This window comes from Topomyia yanbarensis, chromosome 1 (genome assembly GCF_030247195.1).
Source record: "Topomyia yanbarensis strain Yona2022 chromosome 1, ASM3024719v1, whole genome shotgun sequence".
Taxonomy (NCBI): Eukaryota; Metazoa; Arthropoda; class Insecta; order Diptera; family Culicidae; genus Topomyia; species Topomyia yanbarensis.
Window position 1 is genome coordinate 201,237,616 of NC_080670.1, and position 21,988 is coordinate 201,259,603.

Here is a 21,988-nt window from a genome sequence, read left to right on the forward strand (position 1 = left end):
AAGGAGCTAAAGAGGTCATTCGCTGGTACTCCAAGTAAGTGCGTATTTTCTAAAAAAGATTCGAACTCAGGTACATTTTGGAGTATTAAGACAGTGGGGGTAACTCAGACCCCCTCGATTTCTCAGAAAATAACAAGGCTTTTTGACTATCGTACTTATTCGTGGAACCGCTATTCTGAAACATTAATTTTGAGAGTTGAAGTTGATTCTTTGTTCTTTGTAGAAAGGAGATACAACGTGTTTCGTTATTTTGCCATTCTCAAAACAAAAATCATTATAACGGAAAACCGTGATTTAATCAACAAATAAAAGTGAAAAAAATAAAAGGTACGTGTTTTGGAAAGCTTGAGGCTCTTACTTTATGGAATGATTTTTGTTTGGTTGAAAACAGTGATATTTTCGAGACGCTCACCACTTTTGTATGAGCGTACGGGGCTATTCGGACCCCCTATTCCGTCAACCACCGTTCAGCGGCTTGCGGCTGCGCACATCATTGCACACGCCACAGTAAAGAAAATACATGGGCCGCCAATCGACAGCTGTGACATATCAGATTAAGTGTCTCTTGTAACTAATTCATAGGTAAACATAATTCCATTGTAAAAAAATTAGGGTCTGAATTGCTCCGTAGGGAGGTTCGAATTACTCCAACATTGTAAAAGGATGAAAAAACGTAGAGGTTTGCAAATCGTCGCCTAGCGCTGCCATTGAGTGGTGTAAATGCACCTTTTATGGAACCACAATGTAGCTGAGGTTTCAAACTAACCATTAGGACTTTTGACCGGTAACTTTTTTCACATCTATCCACCTAAAAGGGCGATTTGCTTAAGTAAGTCCGAACAGCCCCGGATTCCCCTACATATTGTAACACCCGAAATTTCCACAAAAATGTTTCACTTATATTTTTTATTATTTTTAGAATATTTTGAACTTCAGCAAATGCTGCGGATAAAATTTGATCAGTATTTTCATTCCACCTAGGAAAAACAGGAACAATAATATTCTTGATTTACTAATTCAAATAGTGTTTGAAATGAAATTTTTTTTTTGGAGTTTGCAGTTTACTAAAATTATTAACCTTCAAACTACCACCACAGTTAAATGTTTTGTGAATATTAAAAAAAAAATGTTGAGTCTAATCAATTTATAAACTTGTGTGAAATGGATTGGTAAAAATTTCGTGCAGCAAACTACACTGCTAGGTGAGTTATTACCCTTTCAAGTGGTCACCTAATCCTTCATTTCCACGTTAGAAGCTTTCCCCCCATAGTGCTTCCTTTTCTTATTCCTTTCGATGATTGACCTAATTTAATAATGTATGTGAAAATGAATCACATTTCAGTTTGCTAATCCGGTATCTGCTGGAGGTCCGCGGAAGGGGCACAGAAAGGATCAAATTGCAACAACTCGAAGGGTACCATGTACAGGGCCGCCGAAACATTTTTTTTCCCGAGTGGGGGTAGTAAGATTCGGAGTGATTCCTACTCGTGGGGACGAACATTCAGTACACCATGTCTGAACTGTAAATGTAAGTAAAAATTCCCGATAATACCTGGTGGCTATTTGGAAATACCCTTCGTTAACGAGCTGTGTGACCGACGGCTCAGCGAAAATAAGTTTATTTATTATTGATACTACAAATGTTTCACATTGTTTTAAATTTCGTGGCATTAATTTTCTGTTTCCTCCGATAAAACCTTTTCTTTGCGTGGGTAATGAAGCCCGCATGATAGTGTTGACTAATGGAAGGTATCTCCGACTACAGACAGCCCCTCTGGCTCAAAGGAGGTCGATTTGATTGTTTATCCGATGGCATCAATACCGATAAATCTCCTTTCGATATAAATTATATTCATCTAATACAACAGGGCTCTGGAAGGTCTACTTCCGAACAGAATATAACCCATTTAACATCATCGATATATCGCGTAAACTAACTAAACAGCACTCGGCCGTATTCGAAGTCGAAGAAGTATCTTGTCTACGTACCCGCCTGGGAAGTAGAGATCAATGGTGTTGTCTCCAACAGGGGCCCTAATTGCGAAATATGGGGTTGGCTCCTTCCGAAACCCTTTGCTTCTGTCAGTGAAAATTCTGGTTTGCAAGCAATGCGTTCAGCATAAATCGAGGAGTGTAAGAACTTATTTTCAATCAGTCTCAGGACGAGCCTTTCGCCGGATCTATTCTTCCAAACTTTGTTCCTTTGAACGGATTCCTTTGAACGGGGTTCGTCTACCTGTTCGCCTTTTTGTACCTCAGAGTATTCCGTTATTGCGAACGTAGAAACAACGACTAATTTCTACGCTCCCTTGTCCACTAAAGAGCGAGAGTCTGACAATCCCAATGAGGGGACATGTTGTAATGTGCCTATAAATTTCCGGTAAAAAAGGAAAATCATTTCCTCTCCTAAGCTGCCTGGTAAAGGCCTGAGAGTTGCCGGTTGTTAAGTCCGAATCAATGGCAGATATTGTTCCTCTATAATTGAAACCTCAGCTGGTTCAAGAAGACTTCAACTTCCACGGTATGCCATAGAGTTGTCTTCACGTTGATAACCGATCTATCTGACTGTATGATATTCGCGACAATTTCAATATGATCGTGACTACTCCACTAACGTGGCTAAGCGTATTGATTGGAACAGCTACGCGTCTACTATATCCGAAACAAACAAGAAATTCCCCCGGTGGAAGCATACAAGGTACATACTGGCTTGATTATCGACACAGCGATTAAAGGTCAAATGAAACGAGATCCGGCGCCAACAGCAGTGGACGGTCTCCCACTTCGTGGTGGGTAGAGAGCACTCAGAATGAATGTCTGATTAAATGTCGGATCGCCCGATTTTTTTTCCGAATATGAGCAACGTTTGAAACGAAAATGAAAAACTTACTGAATGCTGAAAACACGGTTATTGGCACCGGTTTGTCGACGGATTCACGAGAAAAATGATGTTTCATCTGGTGGCTAGGTTCTACGTTGTGTATTCTACTAAACCGTTGATCGGAATACACGGAACCAAGAATCCTTGTTCGGCGACAACAGCATTCCATATAGATCTACAGTCAAACATTCTCCCCACAAAACTGATGGTTTTATATTTACCCATCAACGACCATGTCCACATCGTTACAGTTTCAAAGATTCGATGAAGCATTGAAAGCACTCCTTGAATTTTTTGGGGGAAACATGGGAGTTCCTTAGTTCTTTATCTGAAAAATTATATCAAATTACCTTAGTTTGATTTTTTTTTTTGCATTATTCCATTCCGGGTAATGAGAAGGCGAACACTTAGATTAGAATAGTAACGAGAAAAGGCAAACAGATTGTCATTAGAAGGTGACGTTCATTAAAGAACGCGTAGCTTCAACGACGAGCCTTTCAGAATTTCTTATCAGAGGACGCTCGAAAATTGGCAAATTTCGTGGAACAATGGAAGTTTAGTAATCCCAAAGACGAACATCCTCTTGGTTCAAGGGGATGGATAAGGCTCGTGACTTCATTCGGACGATATCTCGGGTCATGTCCAGTCATTATACGTAGCATCTTCGGTATAGTGGGGCCGTGGAGAGCGGTCTCTGCGCTTATGGTGACGATTATCGCAACATAAAACATGTTGTCTGGTCGTGCGCCTAGTCCCCTATATTTTCAAGAAATTTAAATTGTAAGCCAAAAGAAATTTGCAATAAAAAAAAGAAATTATTGTACATAGAGAATTTCAGACGCATGCCTTTTGTGCGCAAGTCGAACATGCGGTTAAATTCAGGTCGGTTCCCACGGTAAACATGGACAAGTCTGTCTATGCCAAGGGACATGCTGGCGAACTCGAGTGGTTCGTAGTTATGCTGCCTAAGCTCGACCCTCATCAGCAGAAGACAAAAGTTAAGCCCGTAAGATATTAAGCTTCTAATGACTCTGCCACTTCTAGTTTTCCGATCTGTATACTTCACACCCTTGCTCTCACTTGAGTACTATGACTCAAATTTTCATAACTTTCCCTACCCAGTAAACTCAAGCTAATTGAAAGTCGTTAAAATGTAAAAAAGTTTCAGGTTTTAGTTTGTTCCAAACTTTCGAGTGGGTATTTTCTCTCTCTTAGTCTCGAGTGGGTAGTACTACCCATACTACCCACGGTATCCGCAGGCCCTGATCATGTATTTGCTTACAGGCAGCAACTTTTGTAAGAAATACTTCGAACAAAATAATGCCAAGTTTTTCTAATGAAAGATAAACAAAGGGCCGAGCTAATAAACGACGATCAAAGTATGCCTCTCCTACCCATATATGAGTTTTTGTACTCAACCACAGCGCAGTAACATAGAAGAAACACATGAAAAAATCAGCTTTGTGATTCGTGGCGAGTGAGTGCTGAAAAACTTCTTGGCAAATCGCAGTAGGCGTCGGGGAAACTTTCAACGAAAAACGACTGAAAAATGAATAAATCGAGCACGAGACCTGTCAAAAGCACTCAATCCGAAGAAAATCGCTTCGATTTTTTCTCGAACTCGATTAGAATGACACTGACAGATAAATGGTAAACAAACGCTAGAGATGGCTTCATCCAGAGGGATTCAGCGTCGTAATGCAGTATGGATGTTCTTTTGCTCTTATTTAATGAAAAGTAGCACTGTAATGCTTTCACACTTCACACGCGTTTATTAATATTATAATTCCGATTCCTTTTTTTGTTTCTTAAAATAATTAACATTGAAAAATTTCAACCTAATTATGTGGCAAGTTGGTGTCAATCTAGCTTTTATGGCATTTATTGTTTACACTATTTTACTTTGGTTCCATTTTTGTCCTACCAAATTATATGCGGTAGAATGTAAAATTCTATTTAAAAACAAATATTTGTGTGATCGATACACAATTGGATTTGATGGGATAATGAGGGTGGGGGGGGGGGGTGTATGACAATCACGTGTCCACATTAGTGGACCACCAGTGATCCTTGTTAGGAGAGCTGAAGTTTCTTTTTCCTATTGAATATTTTACGGTGACGTCACAAATGAACTCGAGTGTTCATTTTTGACAATTCGCTTGTACTGTTTAGAAAAAATCTTTGCGTTTTCCTTTGAGCAAATTTAGTCGTCCACAAAATTTTCTACGTCCATGTAAACAGTACAAGTGAACTGTCAAGAAAAGTGAGGTTGACTGTATCAGTAAAGAACCTAATTAGGCAATCCATGAGACGTTTCTGATCAGCTGATTATTTCTTGTTTACTTATTCTGACGTTATTCTGAGGGGTGCGACGTCCGACAATATCGTTGATTTGATCCAACATCAAACGAATCGGACTAACGAAAGTTGTTTGTCGGACAAGTTTTTCTGTTCGCAGGAGTAGACTTGTTGACAGAACCCAACGCTGAATTGTCAAACTAACGTCTAATGGATTGCCTAATACTACATTCAAAAAGTTGCAAAGAGCTAGAAGGCTCCAATGACATATTCTGTGAAATAAAATATAATAGATCCAATCAAAGCGCCACCTACTTTTTCATTCTCACGACCGTTCACCAGTGTGCCGCCGCATGTGTGTGACAAGGCGCGAATGAATCCTGAATGCTTTGCTGCAAATACTACACTGATACAGCCGTTCGTCGCTATGAATTTTCACATGTCGCTTGAACTGTACCTCGATGGAATATCCCTTCCCACAAGTGTCACACTTGAAGGGATGTTCCGTCGCGTGTATCCCACTGTGATACTGCAGGGAATATTTGGTGGCGAATGTTTTATCGCATGTGTCACACTTGTACGGGCGTTCGCCCGTGTGGGATCTCATGTGAGCTACAAAGTTACTGTTGGAACTGCATCCTTTTCCGCATACTTCACACTTGTACTGCTGATCACCCGTGTGTATCTTCGTATGAATTCCCAGATAGCGTTCATCGGCAAAACTTTTTCCGCAAATTCCGCACTGATACCGACATTCCCCAGTATGCCAACGCAGGTGTTTGTTAAGCTGGGAATTCAATCGGAATCCTTTGTCACAAATGCTACACCGATAGAGCAGTTCCTTATTATGACATTTCACATGCCGTTGTAACTTTTTATCGATGGAAAATGCTTTACCACATGCCTCACATTTGAAGGGAAAATCGTTCGTATGGCCGGCAATGTGAAACCGTAGCGATTTCTTATTTTTGAAACTTTTATCGCACTGGTCACATTTGTGGGGACGTTCGCTCGAATGGGATCTCATGTGAGCCTTCATCTGACTGTTTTGATCGTATCCTTTGCCACAAACGTCACACTTAAACCTCTGGGTTCCAGTATGTTTTCTCCGGTGATTTTCCAGCAAAATTTCCAGTACAAAACTTTCCCCGCAGGTTTCACAGCGGAACGGCCGATCGACAGCATGACGCCGCATGTGCAGGACGAGTTGGTACTTGATCCTGAATGTTCGGCCACAGGCACTGCACCGATAGTGACGTTCTTGACTGTGAGTTTTCAAATGTCGCTGCAACTGTCGCTTGAGTCGGAATTCTTTGCCACAGGTGTCACATTTGAAGGATGGCTGTTGTGAACTGCTGGGTAGGTCACATTTGTTCGAGCTCTCACCGTTGGTGCCATCACCATCCAGCGGCTGGTTGTCGCAGTGGCTGGAACAAAAAGAGAATTCGTCGACTATTAGAACTATTCTGCTGAAGGACTTTGATGGGTGACATTGTTACGGGTCATGCTTGAAGATAGCTGTTCTCGTGTCATTGATCCGATAAGGGTGGGTGAATAACGTCTGCCGGACAGGTTGGGGAAAATTGCAAGAAAGTTTTACGAAATAAAAATCGAAATCGTATGAAATCATCAGCAAAAAATCATAATATAAGAATTCAATAAACCAACACCGTCTCCTTTATACAATACAACAATCAGTGCTTATCAAATCGTCTATCGCACCCGTACTACCGTTTGCCAGAGGAAAAGGAACCAAAGCGCAAACGCCAGTCCACACTTCAGTGTATTCACCACAGTGCACTCTGGAACGCGCCGTGGTGAATTTCTCTGACCACAAGAGAGCGCGGTTCTCTCGCACCGAGCAACCCCTTATTACCAGCGCACACTTGAAATCCGTTTATTCAACTCCGAAACGAAGAGCGTTTTGCTTTTTCTGTGGTGGGTGGTCATTGTATTTTCTGTGGTATACAGTGCATCACTGGAATTAAACGCTTTCAGTGCCTGCTGAATTTCGTGGTCATGCCATCGAAGAATGCGAGCTGACATGTAATTCAGCAGTTGTTATGCCTACGACGTCAGAACACAAACTAAGGGGAAAATTCCTTCCTATGTTCCATTTTTATACGTGTGACGCAGTTCATTGGATGACAATGGGGCAGTCCTAGCAACGCTCGCTGCTTGGTTATGGCGCAGATTGCTTTCACAAAATCCATTATTTCCGTTATTTTTAGTAATTGTCCATTCTAGAGAAATAGTCGAAGGGAACGTCACTCCAGAATACATTTTATACTCCGTTCAGTTTGGCATGAATTCGTATTTTTTCCGGTATTTTTAGAAAATTTAAACGACTTGCTAACAAATCGAACATTATTTAAAAAAAATAGAAGAAATTACAACAAATCTATCAAATCTCAATCCAATTTTGCTCGAATTCCGACCGATTTGATGTAACTGGCAACTCTGCATACTTTATGTTCGAATTTTTCATCTCACCAACAAATCATGGAATATCGTTCCCATCAGAAATAGTTACAAAATTGTTGTGATAGCGCGAAACTCACATATAGAAAAGTTATGCAATCACTTTGAACATCTTCAACTTAATCCCTGCCCGGAGAGTCGAGTGTCATATGCTTTTCGACTCAGTTCGTCGAATTCGGCAAATGTGTGTGTGCGTGTGCACGAATGCACATCGGTTACTCGGAGATGGCAAAAACCGATTTTATCAAATTTAGTCTCAAATGAAAGATACAACGTTACCATAGGTTGCTATTGAATTTCATTTAATTGTGACTTCAGGTTCCGGAGTTACGGATTGAAGAGTGCGGCCACACAGCTAATTCACATTTTGGCCTTTCTCATATAGAAGGGTTGTGCAATCACTTTGAACATCGTCAACCTAATCCCGGCTTTTTTTTAAATAATATAGGTTTTCTGTATTTTAACAGAGACGTAATTTTGTAACGCAGAGAGTGAAAAAATGGAAAAAATATGGGATAAAGTGAAAAAATGTAATCAGTCAACAAAATGGCAATATCACAAAAGAAAAGCCTTATCTAAGCTTAGAGCAATGGAAAATCGGAACATTAAAACAATGGAAAAAACTTTAAAAAATAACAAAACCAGCAAAAGCTGAAAACATTACACCCAGGTTTTTTTTACGTACCGCGTAAAAAAAACCGCGTAAAAAAAACCGCGTTAATTGAGAAATCCGCGTAAAAAAAACGAGTTAATTGGAAAATCCGCGTAAAAAACCGCGTTAATTGGAAAATCCGCGTAAAAAAACCGCGTTTATTCGAAAATCCGCGCAAAAAAAACTTAGAATATTTTTGGAAGTTTTTTTTTGCGCGGATTTCGCAATTAACACGGTTTTTGCAAAAAATATCCTTTTGAATGCAAAAGACTTATTTTCGGAAAGATGGAAGAGATGGGTCTGGAAGACTCGCACCCCAACAATATGGGTAGCACCTACTTGCCAATACCATTCCGAAAATACCCATATTGATAGGGTTACAGCGAATTTCGCTAAACCGGAAGTCACCATCTTGGATTGCAAAATGGCGTCAAAAATCAATTTCGGGCACCTACTACTCTTCAAGACCATTCCAAAAATATCCATATTGATTGGGTTATAGCGAATTTCGCTAAACCGGAAGTCGCCATCTTTGATTTCAAAATGGCGTCACAAATCACTTTCTGGCATCTACTCTTCAAGACCCTTCCGAAAATACCCATATTGTTGGGAATCTTCCAGACCCGTCTCTTTCATCTTTCCGATAATCTTCTAAGTCTTTTGCATTCAAAAGAATTGCAAAAACTGTGTTAATGACGAAATCCGCGCAAAAAAACTGCCAAAATTGTTCTAAGTTCTTTGCATTTAAAAGGAATTAGAAATTTTTTTCAGAAAAAAGTCTAAGTCTTCTGCATTCAAAAGGACTTAGAATATTTTTGCAAAAACCGCGATAATTGGAAAATCCGCGTTAATTGGAAAATCGGCACAAAAAAAACCTCGTAAAAAAACCGCGCAAAAAAACCGCGTGAAAAAAACCTGGGTGTATTAAGAGAAAATGAATAATAGAGAAGAACCCACTACAAGAACGAAAAAATTGAAAAAGAATAACTATTTGTAAAACTTTAACAAACAGAATAGTAATGAACAATTAAAAAATTTTATGGGTTGTGTACAAGACACGTGCAAGGTTACATTGGTTACAGCAATCTAGTTAGATTATCAATAATTTCCAGGTTATCTGAAATATTTACAAACATTGTCATTCATTCTCACCATCAGAGATAAAAGATCGTTTGACCTAAAACAATATGGCAAAATCATTCATACGGTAACTCTCGGAATCAATATTTCCAGGCCGTGCAGTGTATAGCGACAAAGAATAGTGCTAATCCGCTTTCAAAGTTACCTCGTGCATTCTCCGTCGCTTCGAGATTTTGGACTTTTTTCTTCTTTTGTGTGTGTGTGCACGTTAACCGATAGTCAACCAACAGAGCAGTAGCAGTGTTTCGTTTCTTGTGGGTTGCCTAGATAGTATTATCCAAGATAAGTACCGTTCCTCTTTCTTGGTTCTCCTACTAATGTGCACTGGGCAGTAGGCCCGTGTAAAAGTGACTTCCCCTGACAATGATTCGCCTCAAGGTGAGATGGATGCCGAAACGAAATTGGCTCCTCGATTCAAGGTATATCCATGCTCGGCTACCGGGCCATTCGTTTGAATTACTGCAGATTTTTGGAGTTCTGACGGAACAATATTCGGCCGTGGCAGAAATCTCGAGAATTCGCTCTAATACGCTTCGGATGGTGGTAAATAGTTTGCAGCAGGCACGTTTACGAATAAAGAGTATATATACCAACAAATCCGGTTGAAATCTGTGAATTCGTCTCCGATTCAAGATCCAAGAATTGCGCGGATCTGCTAACACATGGGGTTGGTTGTTTTAAAGATCCCATACTCCAGCCAGCACAGATATTGGAAGCAGACATATGTCAACTCGGACTCCCTTCGGGTGACCTTCGCCAGGTCTGCCCAAACTACCTCGTCTTTGACAAAGTTCGTCAACTTGTACGCCTTTTTGTGGCGCGTGTCATGAACTGTACTAATTGCAAACAATTGGGATACACAGTCTTCCATTGTAGAAATAAGGCTCGTTACGGGGAATACGGAGGGAATCATGTGGATGATTCCTGTGGAAGGGATGCTGAAAAGTGTCTCTACTGTGGGGGAAATCCACATGATCTCCCGACATTTCCAGCATACAAACAGCGCGAGGAGAAACTGAAGCGTTCCCTTCAAAGATACTCTAAGCGATCTTTTGCAGAAATGTTAAACCGGTTTTTAAGAACATCTATACTAACTTTTCTACTGACGAAGGCGACTGTGATGAACCCCAGGAGGGAGCATCTAGAAGCAATAGAGAAAGGAAGAATACTTTCTCTCCTAAGCTTCGCTGAAAGGCCGCAAGGTGCCTCTTCAAGGTTCTCCAAAAATAACTACGCGAAGAAGTACAAAAGTGCAAAAGCCCCAGGGCCAGACAGAATCTTCCAGACTCTGTTGTTGATTTTATTTAATAAATTTCTTGAGGGTAACATTGTCCCTCATGACTGGAGGCAAGTGAAGGTCATCGTCATCTAAAAACCACGAAAATGAGCCTTCGACCACAACTCCTATCGACCGATTGTAATACTGTCCTGTATTAAAAAGTTGTTCGGGAAAATGATCCTGTTCCGCCTCGGCGATTGGGTCGAAGCAAATGGCCGAAAGTTCATTCCATGAATGAACCAATCCTAGTCCAACGTGTTTTGTCTAAATTATTTTAAATGATGCAAATCGGTTTTGGTAGGAATCAATGTAAGCAACGAAGCAGTTAAAGGTGACCCAATTCAATTCTGTGTATAATGTTATTGTAGTAATAAAAATTTTGTCGGAAGTTCAATTGCCGAACCCTGTAATATACGAATATCTTACAATAAGAGACTCCCACTGTTTACGTTCTCTTTAGTCAATTATTCAGTCATGTTTACGTCGGTTTCTAAACTTTTAGGGTAATATGCTAGCCCAAGCAATCATCAATCATATTGAAAAATGTTGCAATGGCGCTGTAATAATCAAAGGAGAACGTAAAAAACAGAGCTTCTATTCTTGGATACGTCTATTTGAAAAGGTACTAGAGAATTAACTTATGTCGTTTCTGCTTGAGACAGAAACTAACTCAGTTTCGGACCTAACTGCTGTCAAACCGTTTGTTTGAAGCCAGTTTCGAACCTAGGTTATGCACCACTGAACTGAAAACCGAGTTGGGTTCCAACCTGAAATATATTTAGGGTTCGCTCACACCACCGCTGTTTTGCGAGAACCCAACTCAGTTCCATTAAAAACGTTTGTTTGAAGCAACCAACCTGGGTTAGTGTCTAGGTTCTCAATCGAAAAAACGACATTAGAAATCACAAAAAAGAAAAAAAAAACTATCTCGTTCTCAGATTGCGACGATTCGACTCAGTAATTGGAATCCCGAACATACTGACCAAATAATGATCTCCGACTCGCTTACAGAATCGCCAGATATATTAATCGCTCCACCGTCTAGATAGGAAATCGAGCATATTGGCAGTCATCTAGAAAATGTGATTCCCTGGCTCAAGACGGGGATGTCAGTTGCCTGATGAAAAGTGATTGCTGATATGTACATATCCCACCATTGCGCCTTCTAACGCTAAGGGCAAAATATCTTAATTTCATTCAATTAAAAATAAAATGAAATAAATGGTTCCATACAAATTCGAATCATCTAAACGATTTATTTTGACAACGAAAATTGAATGCTTTACATTACACAGGGTTTACTTTGAGCGTGCATTTCTCTTACATGTCTATTAAGCAATGTTTTCTTAGCAAAGCTCTGCTCACAAATATGACATTTAAGCCTGTTTCCGTCAGTGTGAAGTTTCAGATGTGACCGCAAGTTCCCCATGGTATTGAAGGCTTTGTCACAGATCGTACATTTGTACGGTCGATCATTGTGCATGGTTACTCTATGCCTATCCTGCTCTTTAATGGTGAGAAATTGTTTGTCACAATTAGAACATTCATGGAACGGTGTCTGTCGATGAGCCTTACTGTGAATGCTAAGAGTTCTTTGTAGGCGGAACTTTGCTCCGCATATGTCACATTCGAACGGGTCCGATGCTAGGTTCGAGTGAATTTTCATGTGCGTTGCCAGCACATTAGCAATCGCAAACGAAGAACCGCAAACTTCACATTTGTATGGCCGTTCACCAGTATGAATCCGCATGTGTGCAACGAGATGATAATCACTTCTGAACTCTTTGTTGCAAACATTACATCGATGCAGACGTTCGTCTGTGTGAACTTTCCGATGCTGCTTCAACTGCACAAGGAAAGAGAATTCCTTGCCACAAATGTTACATTGGAAAGGATGTTCAGCCGTATGCACTCCACTGTGATAACGTAGCGTATAGTTATGTTTGAAAGTTTTACCACATATGTCACATTTGTGTGGGCGCTCGATGCTATGAGATTTCTTGTGATGCACAAGGATGCCTCTTGTAACAAATCCTTTGCCGCAAATATCGCAGTTGAACATGCGTTTTTCTGTATGCTCTAGCATATGAATGTTGAGAAGGCACTGCCTAACGAAACCTTTTCCACAGATGTGACATTCGTACGGGCGCTCGCCTGTATAGGATCTCACGTGAATCATAAACCTTTTCCTCACACTGAATCCTTTGTCACAAGCATCGCACTTATATTTGTGATTTCCTGTATGCAATGTCATATGCTTGGTCAGATAGGGTTTGCGTGCGAAATCTTTACCGCATATTTCGCAATGAAACGGCCGTTCGCCGGTATGCGCTCTTTTATGTGCTTCGAGTGAGAGCTTCCGCGCAAAGACTTTCCCGCAAATGTCGCACCGGCGGGATGGTTTTTTTTCGGTGTGGATTCTCATGTGCCGTTCTAAGTTGCCAGGTCCAGCGATTTGTCGATCGCAAATCTCGCATTTGTTGGACCCTTTGAGGTCGGTATCATCACCATCCGGATCGTTGTCGTCGGAGTGGCTGGAACAAAAAGAGAACAGTTCGTAGACTATTAGAACTTTCGGCTGAAGGACTTTGCTGAAATAGTGTCGGTAATTCTTGAATGTTGCTGTACTTGTTGTTGTTCCTTTCTGGTGGGTGAATGGGTCACGGGAAAAAATTGTTCCCAAAATCCTGTATTTACGTTATGAAAACAGGACCAGGATCATGTATTTTATCATTATGTTAAATTCCCTTTCAGTAACACTTTCTACTGGAAATATTTGTTTCAGTAACACTTTCTACTGGAAATATTTATTTCACCGTCAAAAAAATGCGGACGAACATAGTCAAGAGATTTAAAAAGTTTGACGTTTAACTCAACTCGCCTGTGCTAATTGCCCCTAGGAACAAATGCAATTTGCGAATGCGATTTAAAGGCAATTTCGACACTTAGACAAATTTTCTGGCGGCTGAAATGGACTTGGTTGTTTTTCGCGTTTTTCAAACATGGCGGTTCATGTTTGGCTTAAGCTTAAGTTTTTTTTTACGATAGGCGTGTTCTAGCTTGTATTTTGTTTGTCTAGTGCACTTCATTTTGCCAACGAATGTGGGAAACTGTGGAATCGTGTGTAAGTATAGTGGAACCAGATCTCTGACTTAAAGTCCTAATGAAAGTCAGATTGTGGTAAGTTTTGGTGTGCAATACCAATTTCACCATTGATTTTTCCTATAGTTTGGTGGTGATTACTTAGTATACTGATAAATTTATGTAAGTAGATAATGAATCCGAAAAATAAGAATTTTTTGTAATTTTACATATTAGGCAATTCAGGGGGATTGAATGGCGCGTTCCCTGGGCGAATTGGGGGCGATTTAAGGGCGGGTAGAGCGGCTAAAAAATGACGGCGACAAATCGCCCAAATGTTGCATTTGAAATAGCCCCCCAATTGCCAGCAATTTGCTGGCAAATTGAAGAGAAATTAGCGCATCCGAGTTGGCAAATAGCCCCCCGTTAGCCAGCAACTTGCCTTTTTTTTGATTGGGCGATGTTTGTGTCGTTGTTCGATTAATCTCCCTATCAGGTTTTGGAGAGCTGAACCGTGATTACTGATACGAGCATGTCGCACCATGGCTGGCCTACCCAGCTCAACGTGCAGAATAGCTTAGTTCTGTTCTATTAATACTAAAATTAAACCCTTAAATACCTCCAATTCGTATCATTTAAACGATTTATTTTGACAACGAAAATTGAATGATCGCTTTACATTACAGGGGTTCACTTTGAGCGTGCATTTCTATTGCATGTTTATTAAGCAATGTTTTCTTAGCAAAGCTCTGCTCACAAATATGACATTTTAGCCGATTCCCGTCAGTGTGAAGTTTCAGATGTTGCCGCAAGTTCGACATGGTAGTGTAGCCGTTGTCACAGATGGTACATTTGTACGGTCGCTCATTGTGAATGGTAGATCTATGCCTATCCAGCTCTCTAGTGGTGAGGAATTGTTTGTCACAATTAGGACATTCATGGAACGGTGTCTGCCGATGAACCTTACTGTGATGGCTAAGACTACTTCGTTGGCGAAACTTTGCTCCGCATATGTCACATTCGAACGGGTTTGATGCTAAGTTTGAGTGTATTCTCATGTGCCTATCCAGGGTATTAGAAGTCCTAAACGAAGAACCGCAAACTTCACATTTGTATGGTCGTTCACCCGTATGAATCCGCATGTGTGCGCCGAGGAGAGCATTACTCCTGAACCTTTTGTTGCAAACATCACATCGATGTAGGCGTTCGTCTGTGTGAATTTTCCGATGCTGCTTCAACCGCACAAGGAAAGAGAATTCCTTGCCACAAATGTTACATTGGAAAGGATGTTCAGCCGTATGCACTCCAATGTGACACCGCAGCGAATCAATCTTTGCGAAACCTTTCCCACATATGTCACATTTGTGTGGGCGCTCGGCGCTGTGAGAAATTTCGTGCATCCTAAGCGCGGTTCTTGTACTACATCCTTTGCCGCAAACATCACAGTTGAATCTTTGATTTCCGGCATGTCTTAGCGAGTGACTTTTCAGATAGCTCTGGCTTGCAAAACGTTTTCCACATATGTCACATTCGTGCGGGCGCTCACCCGTATGAGATCTCACGTGGGTTATATACCTATAGTTTGAACTGTATCCTTTGCCACAAACATCGCACTTGTAATCGTACTCTTCGGTATGCTCTGCCATATGCCTGTACAAAGAGGGTTTGTGCGTAAAACGTTTGCCGCACGTTTCGCAACGAAACGGCCATTCGCCGTTATGGGTTTTTCTATGTATTACGAGTAAGATCCTCAGCATAAAGATTTTCCCACAAATGCCGCACCGGTGGGATGGTTTTTCGGTGTGGGTTCGCATGTGCCGTTTTAAGTTGCCTGGTTTAGTGAATTGTCGATCGCAAATATCGCATTTGTTGGACCCTTTGAGGTCGGTATCATCACCATCCGGTTCGTTGTCGTCGGAGTGGCTGGAACAAAAAGAGAACAGTTCGTCGACTATTAGAACTTTCGGATGAAGGAGTTTGCTGAAATAGTGTCGGTAATTCTTGAATGTTGCTTTCCTCGTTATTGTCCCTTTTTGGTGGGTTGTTCCCAAAATCGTGATTAAGGTGCATGAATTCTGGAACAATCACAGGACCAGGAACAAAACTCATGTATTTTATCATTATGTTCAATTTCCCTTCAGTAACGCTCGCGTAACGCTTTTAATAGTGGAAATATTTATTTTTGTTTTGTGAACTTTAGTCACAGTTTCCGTCATGTCATTAATAAATCGTTTTTCTGTACGTGAACTAGTACACAACTTTATGAACATTATTCATAAAAGCTATGGTTCGCTCATGATGCTATTCATAGATTTAGGTACACTAGTTCACAAAATCAGTCTCGTGAACTATTTCACGAAGCTTGTATTCATGAATCTGTTCGTGAACTAATTCATGATTCCTAATATATTAGTCGCGGCCAATATCCGTGCTCGAGAAACAGTTCCCAAAATCATCAAATATTAATGTGTCCGTGAACTGGTTCATGATTTCAGTCATTGCCATCAAGACTATCCTCTGAAGATGGTTTAACTTTGATTGGATTGTCATGACTTCTCCCTTCTGCCACCAAACAAGGCATCCGTATGCCTTGTCTAACAATTGTTGTGTAGATCCACTGAATGTAGTTGGGTTCTTGATCCTGAAAACGATGTGACCTGTCAAGTTTTGAGTCAAGAATTATCCCAACGTACTTAACTTAATCTGCGATCATAATTTCAGAGTCAAAGAACTGCAATGGACTAGCTCCGGTTGTAATCCTTCGTTGCGTGAAAAGCACCATTAATGTTTTATTTGGATTAACTGTCTGGCTGACAACACATAAGGCTTGTTGCATCAAATCAAAAAGAGTGTTAATACAAATACCGGTGATCATTATATGATAATCATCGGCGACCCCATACGTCAGAAACCCAAGCTCATTAATTTTCCTCAACAAGCCATCGGCGACAAGGTTCCATAGAAGTGGTGACAGCACACCACCTTGAGGACATCCGCAGACACTCAGTTTGCTTATCTCTACTTGTCTTAACGATGAACACAGATGACGGTTGCTAAGCATTGCGTGTATCCAGTTCGTGACATATGAAGGTACTCCATGACCTCGTGCTGCTTCCATAAAGAATTCGAAACACACGTTATCAAAAGCACCTACAATATCGAGAAAAACTCCGAAACTTGATTGCTTTTGTGAAAAAGGTTTTGCAACGTTGTAGACAACATTGTGTAACAGGGTGGTAGTAGACTTCCCCCGCTGATACGCATGTTGCATTGCATGCAGCGGGTATTCGCCCAGTGGTGGTCTATTAAACGTTCCACTTATTTGAGAAGGAAGGAGTTCAAAAGCTCCTTGCCTCCTTATAAGTGACGCGGCCACCTTTTGGAATGAATTTGACTGTTGTTTCCCGCCACGCCAATGGAATGTATCCTGTTGCAAGACTACAAGTAAGAATCTTTTTTCAAAATATGCTCGAAGTGTTCATATCCTTTTTGTAGTAGAACTGGAATGATTCCATACTTTCCCGGAGCAAAACTTTCAATCGCCCATTTGATCGATTCGGTTGTCACATTTCTACGAGCAAATGCCCAAGAATCAGAATTACCTAAAAAGAACTCAGGGTCAGTCGTCAGTGATGGCTCCGTACAAGTGTGCGTCAAAAAGACAGTTGAGTACTACATCTTCGTCCGACGAGTATTCACCATTAGCAGTTCTGACATGAAAGTCTTTCGATTTCGAAAGTAACTTATTTAATCTGCTAGTCTCGTTGAGACTTGAGACATTTGTGCAGAGGCTTTTCCAACCACTTCGCTCAGAGGATCGAAGGGCATTTGTGTATGCTTTGCGAGCCAACCTAAATGCCTCCGACCCGTCCCTGCGTCTGTGATTCCAAGCTCTTCTGCATACCTTTTTTTGGTATGCTGCTACTATGAGTGAGCTTGCTTTATCAACGACCTCACCCAAGTCACTTGGAGATTCAATCGTCGGAAGATATCCCTAAAACCTAATCGCCAAGCCTTCTTCGTAGAGGTCCCAGTTCGTAGACTTGGGATAACGATATGTGACGATATCTAGCGAGACGTTTAAATGATCAAAGACGATGTACTTATGATCAGATAACGACGGTTCGAGCTCGTTTGGTACGAGCCAGTTTGCCAACTCACGCGTAATCCCGTCAGAGCAGAGAGTTACATCTAACAGCTATTCTCTGCCAGCTCGTGCAAATGTTGGGCAGTTTCCTGCATTAAGTATGTGCAGATTTGTACTAAAGGGCGAACACGAAATTTTTGCGACACCGAAAATGTCATGCCAATTTTCTTATAATGTTTAAAATCAAACCAAAATTTTAGGGTAGTTTTAAACATATACATATATTATATACTTCAAAAATCAAAAGAAAAGTTAATCGATGGAGCCTTGAGTGTAAAATTGAACGCATTTTCGCTTGATGCCCTCCATCAAAGTCTTTACAGTGTCATCCGGTACCAGTTTCTCATTTTTTTCCATTTTCTTAACATGTCCTTCTCGTCTTTGACTGTCTTATTGCTCTTCCGAAGTTCCCGCTTCATCATTGCCCAGTACTGCTCCACCGGGCGCAGCTCCGGACAGTTTGGCGGATTCATGTCCTTTGGAACAAAATGGACAGAATTGGCGTCATACAACTCCAGGACACTTTTAGAATAGTGGCATGATGCCAAATCTTGCCAAAATAGCGGAGCTTCATCGTGCTGCTGCAAGAACGGCAAAAGGTGCTTCTCGAGGCACTCAGATTTGTAGATCTCGCCGTTTACTGTGCCCTTTGTCACGAAAGGCTCACTCCTCAGTCCGCAAGAGCAGATGGCCTGCCAAATGAGATATTTGGAGGAGAACTTCGACATTTTCTTCTTCTTAAATTTGTCGTCCACATAGAACTTGCTCTTGCCGGTGAAAAACTCCAACCCCGGAATTTGCTTAAAATCGGCTTTTATATACGTTTCGTCGTCCATCACACAGCTGCCATATTTTGTCAGCATCTTCTCGTAGAGCTTCCGTGCCCGAGTTTTATCCATCGATTGTTGCCACTCATCGCGGTTTGGGAGTTCTGTACCTTGCATGTATGTAGTCCAGCTCTCTTCTTTGCATTCTGGACGTAGCTCTGCGACATGCCGATCTTTTTAGCCAAATCACCGCTTGAGACGTTGGGATTTGCTATTCCATTAATTCGGTGCATCTCAAATTGATATCTGAGCTGCCCCAAATTATGTAGTGGACATTTGCATCACTGCCGAGATTATGAGAGGAAACCCATTTCTGCCACCGTATGATACAACCCTTTTGAAATCATCGGAAGGTGATGGTTTATTATGCGGCAAATATGCCGAACAATAGACGTATTTCTTGTTTATGTTGTCAGAGGTCATATTTACCGTGACAGCACAAATATCGCGAGTTGTGAGGTCGGATATAAGACATGCGTCAATAGCACAATTCGAAAGTATACATGCACGAGGCATTTCACGTGGATTTGTCATGCCACTTTTGTTGAAAGCTACGAAGACGGGGTTAAGTAGCTTTCCAACATAGAAGTTCCCACGATTTGCGAAGAATCAAACGTCCACCGTGTCAGAGATTCGCTTAACACAGCAAGGGTAAGACCCATGACACTCCGTGCGCGATTGGCATATTTAAGTCCTGCTAGCCATTCAGTCCTCGGCACGGAGAAACATCTCGGCTTGAAGACTGCTGTTTTCAGTCGCATCTTACGACATGGAAACAGTAACCCAGTAGATCAATTCTTGGTTGAGATACTTCACACGGCCTCTACGCTGGTTTTGTCCGGAGAAAGATAATAGACTCCTAGTGGACCACAGCTGGTAAAAGCTCCGTTCGCCATTGAGAATATTTTAAATCCCCTCAACAATTTTAAGCATAGCACGGAATGGGTTAGTCCGTAAAGTAATTCCTAGTCGATTGAAACAACCACTACCGACACTACACGGCTTATCTAGGCTGTTCGAAGAAGAAAGCTGGCATTGAAGGACAGCTTCCATAGATGGCCGAACAGCCGGATTTTTTAGCCGGAAAAGGGATTCAAAAAGAATTTTTTGCGCTTAGAATAAAGATGAACAATATAGGTAAAAACTATGTTTTCCTAACAAAGGAGAAATTTTTTTAAACTATCTTTGCCCGTGAAGAGCACATAACCTATTACTAAGTTAGTTATGGAATTTGCGTTTCGACTTCGTCTTATCAGAATCCGACACTAACTTAGTGACTTGCTAAGCCAAACCAAATGTTTCGATTTCAGTAGTTCTCGTCAGCTTAAAATGAACTCCTCTTCTTTGAATTTTAATGCAACAATAACATCAGAATTAAATATAGATAAAACTGCGATTAGAACTCCTCCACCTGACATTCTTTGGCTTTGTCGTATATCTCTTTCATCTCTAAAAACACCACCAAAAATTTCTTGATGTCCTCATTCCAACTTGATTCAGTTCCTAGAATTACCGGAAATCAGTAGTCTGCTCGGACAGAAATGTACAGTACCAGTTGCTCTACAAATAATCATAAAACAATAGATATTATGAGTTTTACTGTTTCAACATTGTTTAATGCTGAGTTCTCGCAGTAGATTTACAATAAAATTACCAATAACAATTCCGTTCTATTAAAAATAAAAATCCGAAATAGCTCCAATTCCAATCATTTAAAATTAAACGATTTATTTTGACAACGAAAATTGAATGGTCACTTTACATCACAGAAATTTACTTTTAAGCGTGCATTTCCCTTACATGTCTATTAAGCAATGTTTTCTTAGCAAAGCTCTGCTCACAAATGTGACATTTCAGCCGATTCCCGTCAGTGTGAAGTTTCAGATGTTGCCGCAAGTTCGACATCGTAGTGTAGCCTTTGTCACAGGTCGTACATTTGTACGGTCGATCAAGGTGAATGGTAACTCTATGCCTATCCAGTTCTCTCGTGGTGAGAAATTGTTTGTCACAATTGGGACATTCACGGAACAGGTCCTGCCGATGAATCTTACTGTGAGCGTTCAGGACTGTCTTCTTGCCAAACTTTGCTCCGCATACGTCACATTCGAATGGTTTTGGTGTTAGGTGACGTCTCATGTGAGATGCAAGGTTACTAGAGAACCTGAACGAAAAACCGCAAACCTCACATTTGTATGGCCGTTCATCTGTGTGACAACGCATGTGTGTGACGAGGTGAGAATTACTTATGAACTCTTTATCGCAAACATTACACCGATGCAGACGTGCGTCATTATGAACTTTCTGATGTTTATTGAACGGTCCACGGAAAGAGAATCCCTTGCCACAAATGTTACAGGTGAAAGGATGTTCAGCCATATGCATTCCACTGTGATAACGTAGCGCATATTTATATTTGAACGTTTTACCACATATGTCACATTTGTGTGGGCGCTCGGTGCTATGAGATTTCTTGTGATGCACGAGGGAGTTTCTTGTAGTAAATCCTTTGCCACAAATATCGCAGTTGAACGTGCGATTTGCTGTATGCCTTAGCGTATGGTTGTCCAGGAGACATTGACTAACAAAACTTTTTCCACATGTGTCACATTCATAGCGGCACTCGCCTGTATGGGATCCCACGTGTCTTAAAAGCCTACACTTTGAACTGTATCCTCTGCCACAAACATCGCACTTGTAGTTGTGATTTCCTGTGTGCACTATCATATGCCTGTTCAGATAGTGTTTGCATGTAAAACCTTTGCCGCATATTTCGCAACAGAACGGCCGTTCGCCGGCATGCATTCGTCTATGTATTTCGCAGGCGTCGCTGCGCGTAATGGTTTTCCCGCAAATGTCACACCGGTGGGCTGATTTTTCGTGTTGGGTCCGCATGTGCCGTTCTAAGTTGCGCAGTTTCGCGAATTGTCGATCGCATATCTTGCATTTGTTGGACTCATCGAGGCCAGACTCATCACCATCCGGCTCGTCGTCGGAAGGGCTGGAACAAAAAGAGAACAGTTCGTAGACTATTAGAACTTTCGGCTGAAGGACTTTACTGAAATTGTGACGGTAATTCTTGAAGGTTGCTTATGAAACTCATAGATGGTTGAATACCAATTTGAATCATCAATATGATTTATTTTGAAAACGTAAATGGCTACTGTTGCTACTCTTCCTACTGAAACGGAAACAGGCTTTGTCA

The 21,988-nt window shown here is 41.1% G+C and overlaps 2 protein-coding genes across 6 annotated transcripts in view; both read right to left on the minus strand.

The window, feature by feature from the left end:
• LOC131688075 (zinc finger protein 624-like) overlaps positions 1 to 21,988 on the minus strand; it is a 170,005-nt gene that overhangs the window by 25,887 nt on the left and 122,130 nt on the right. The window lies entirely within an intron of this gene.
• The window catches only part of LOC131687880 (zinc finger protein 664-like), a 151,574-nt gene that overhangs the window by 5,483 nt on the left and 124,103 nt on the right, over positions 1 to 21,988 (minus strand). Inside the window, exon 3 of one of the 5 annotated variants that reach the window (XM_058972067.1) lies at positions 4,645 to 6,606. The exons of 1 other annotated variant lie outside the window; for it this stretch is intronic. In XM_058972067.1, coding sequence (XP_058828050.1) covers positions 5,505 to 6,606 — 1,102 coding nt within the window. In that variant the 3' untranslated portion in view covers positions 4,645 to 5,504. Of the gene's footprint in view, positions 1 to 4,644; positions 6,607 to 12,002; positions 13,266 to 14,474; positions 15,736 to 20,544; positions 21,785 to 21,988 lie in introns of those variants that run through there. 3 more of the 5 variants (XM_058971980.1, XM_058971998.1, XM_058972028.1) reach the window with 3 other exon arrangements.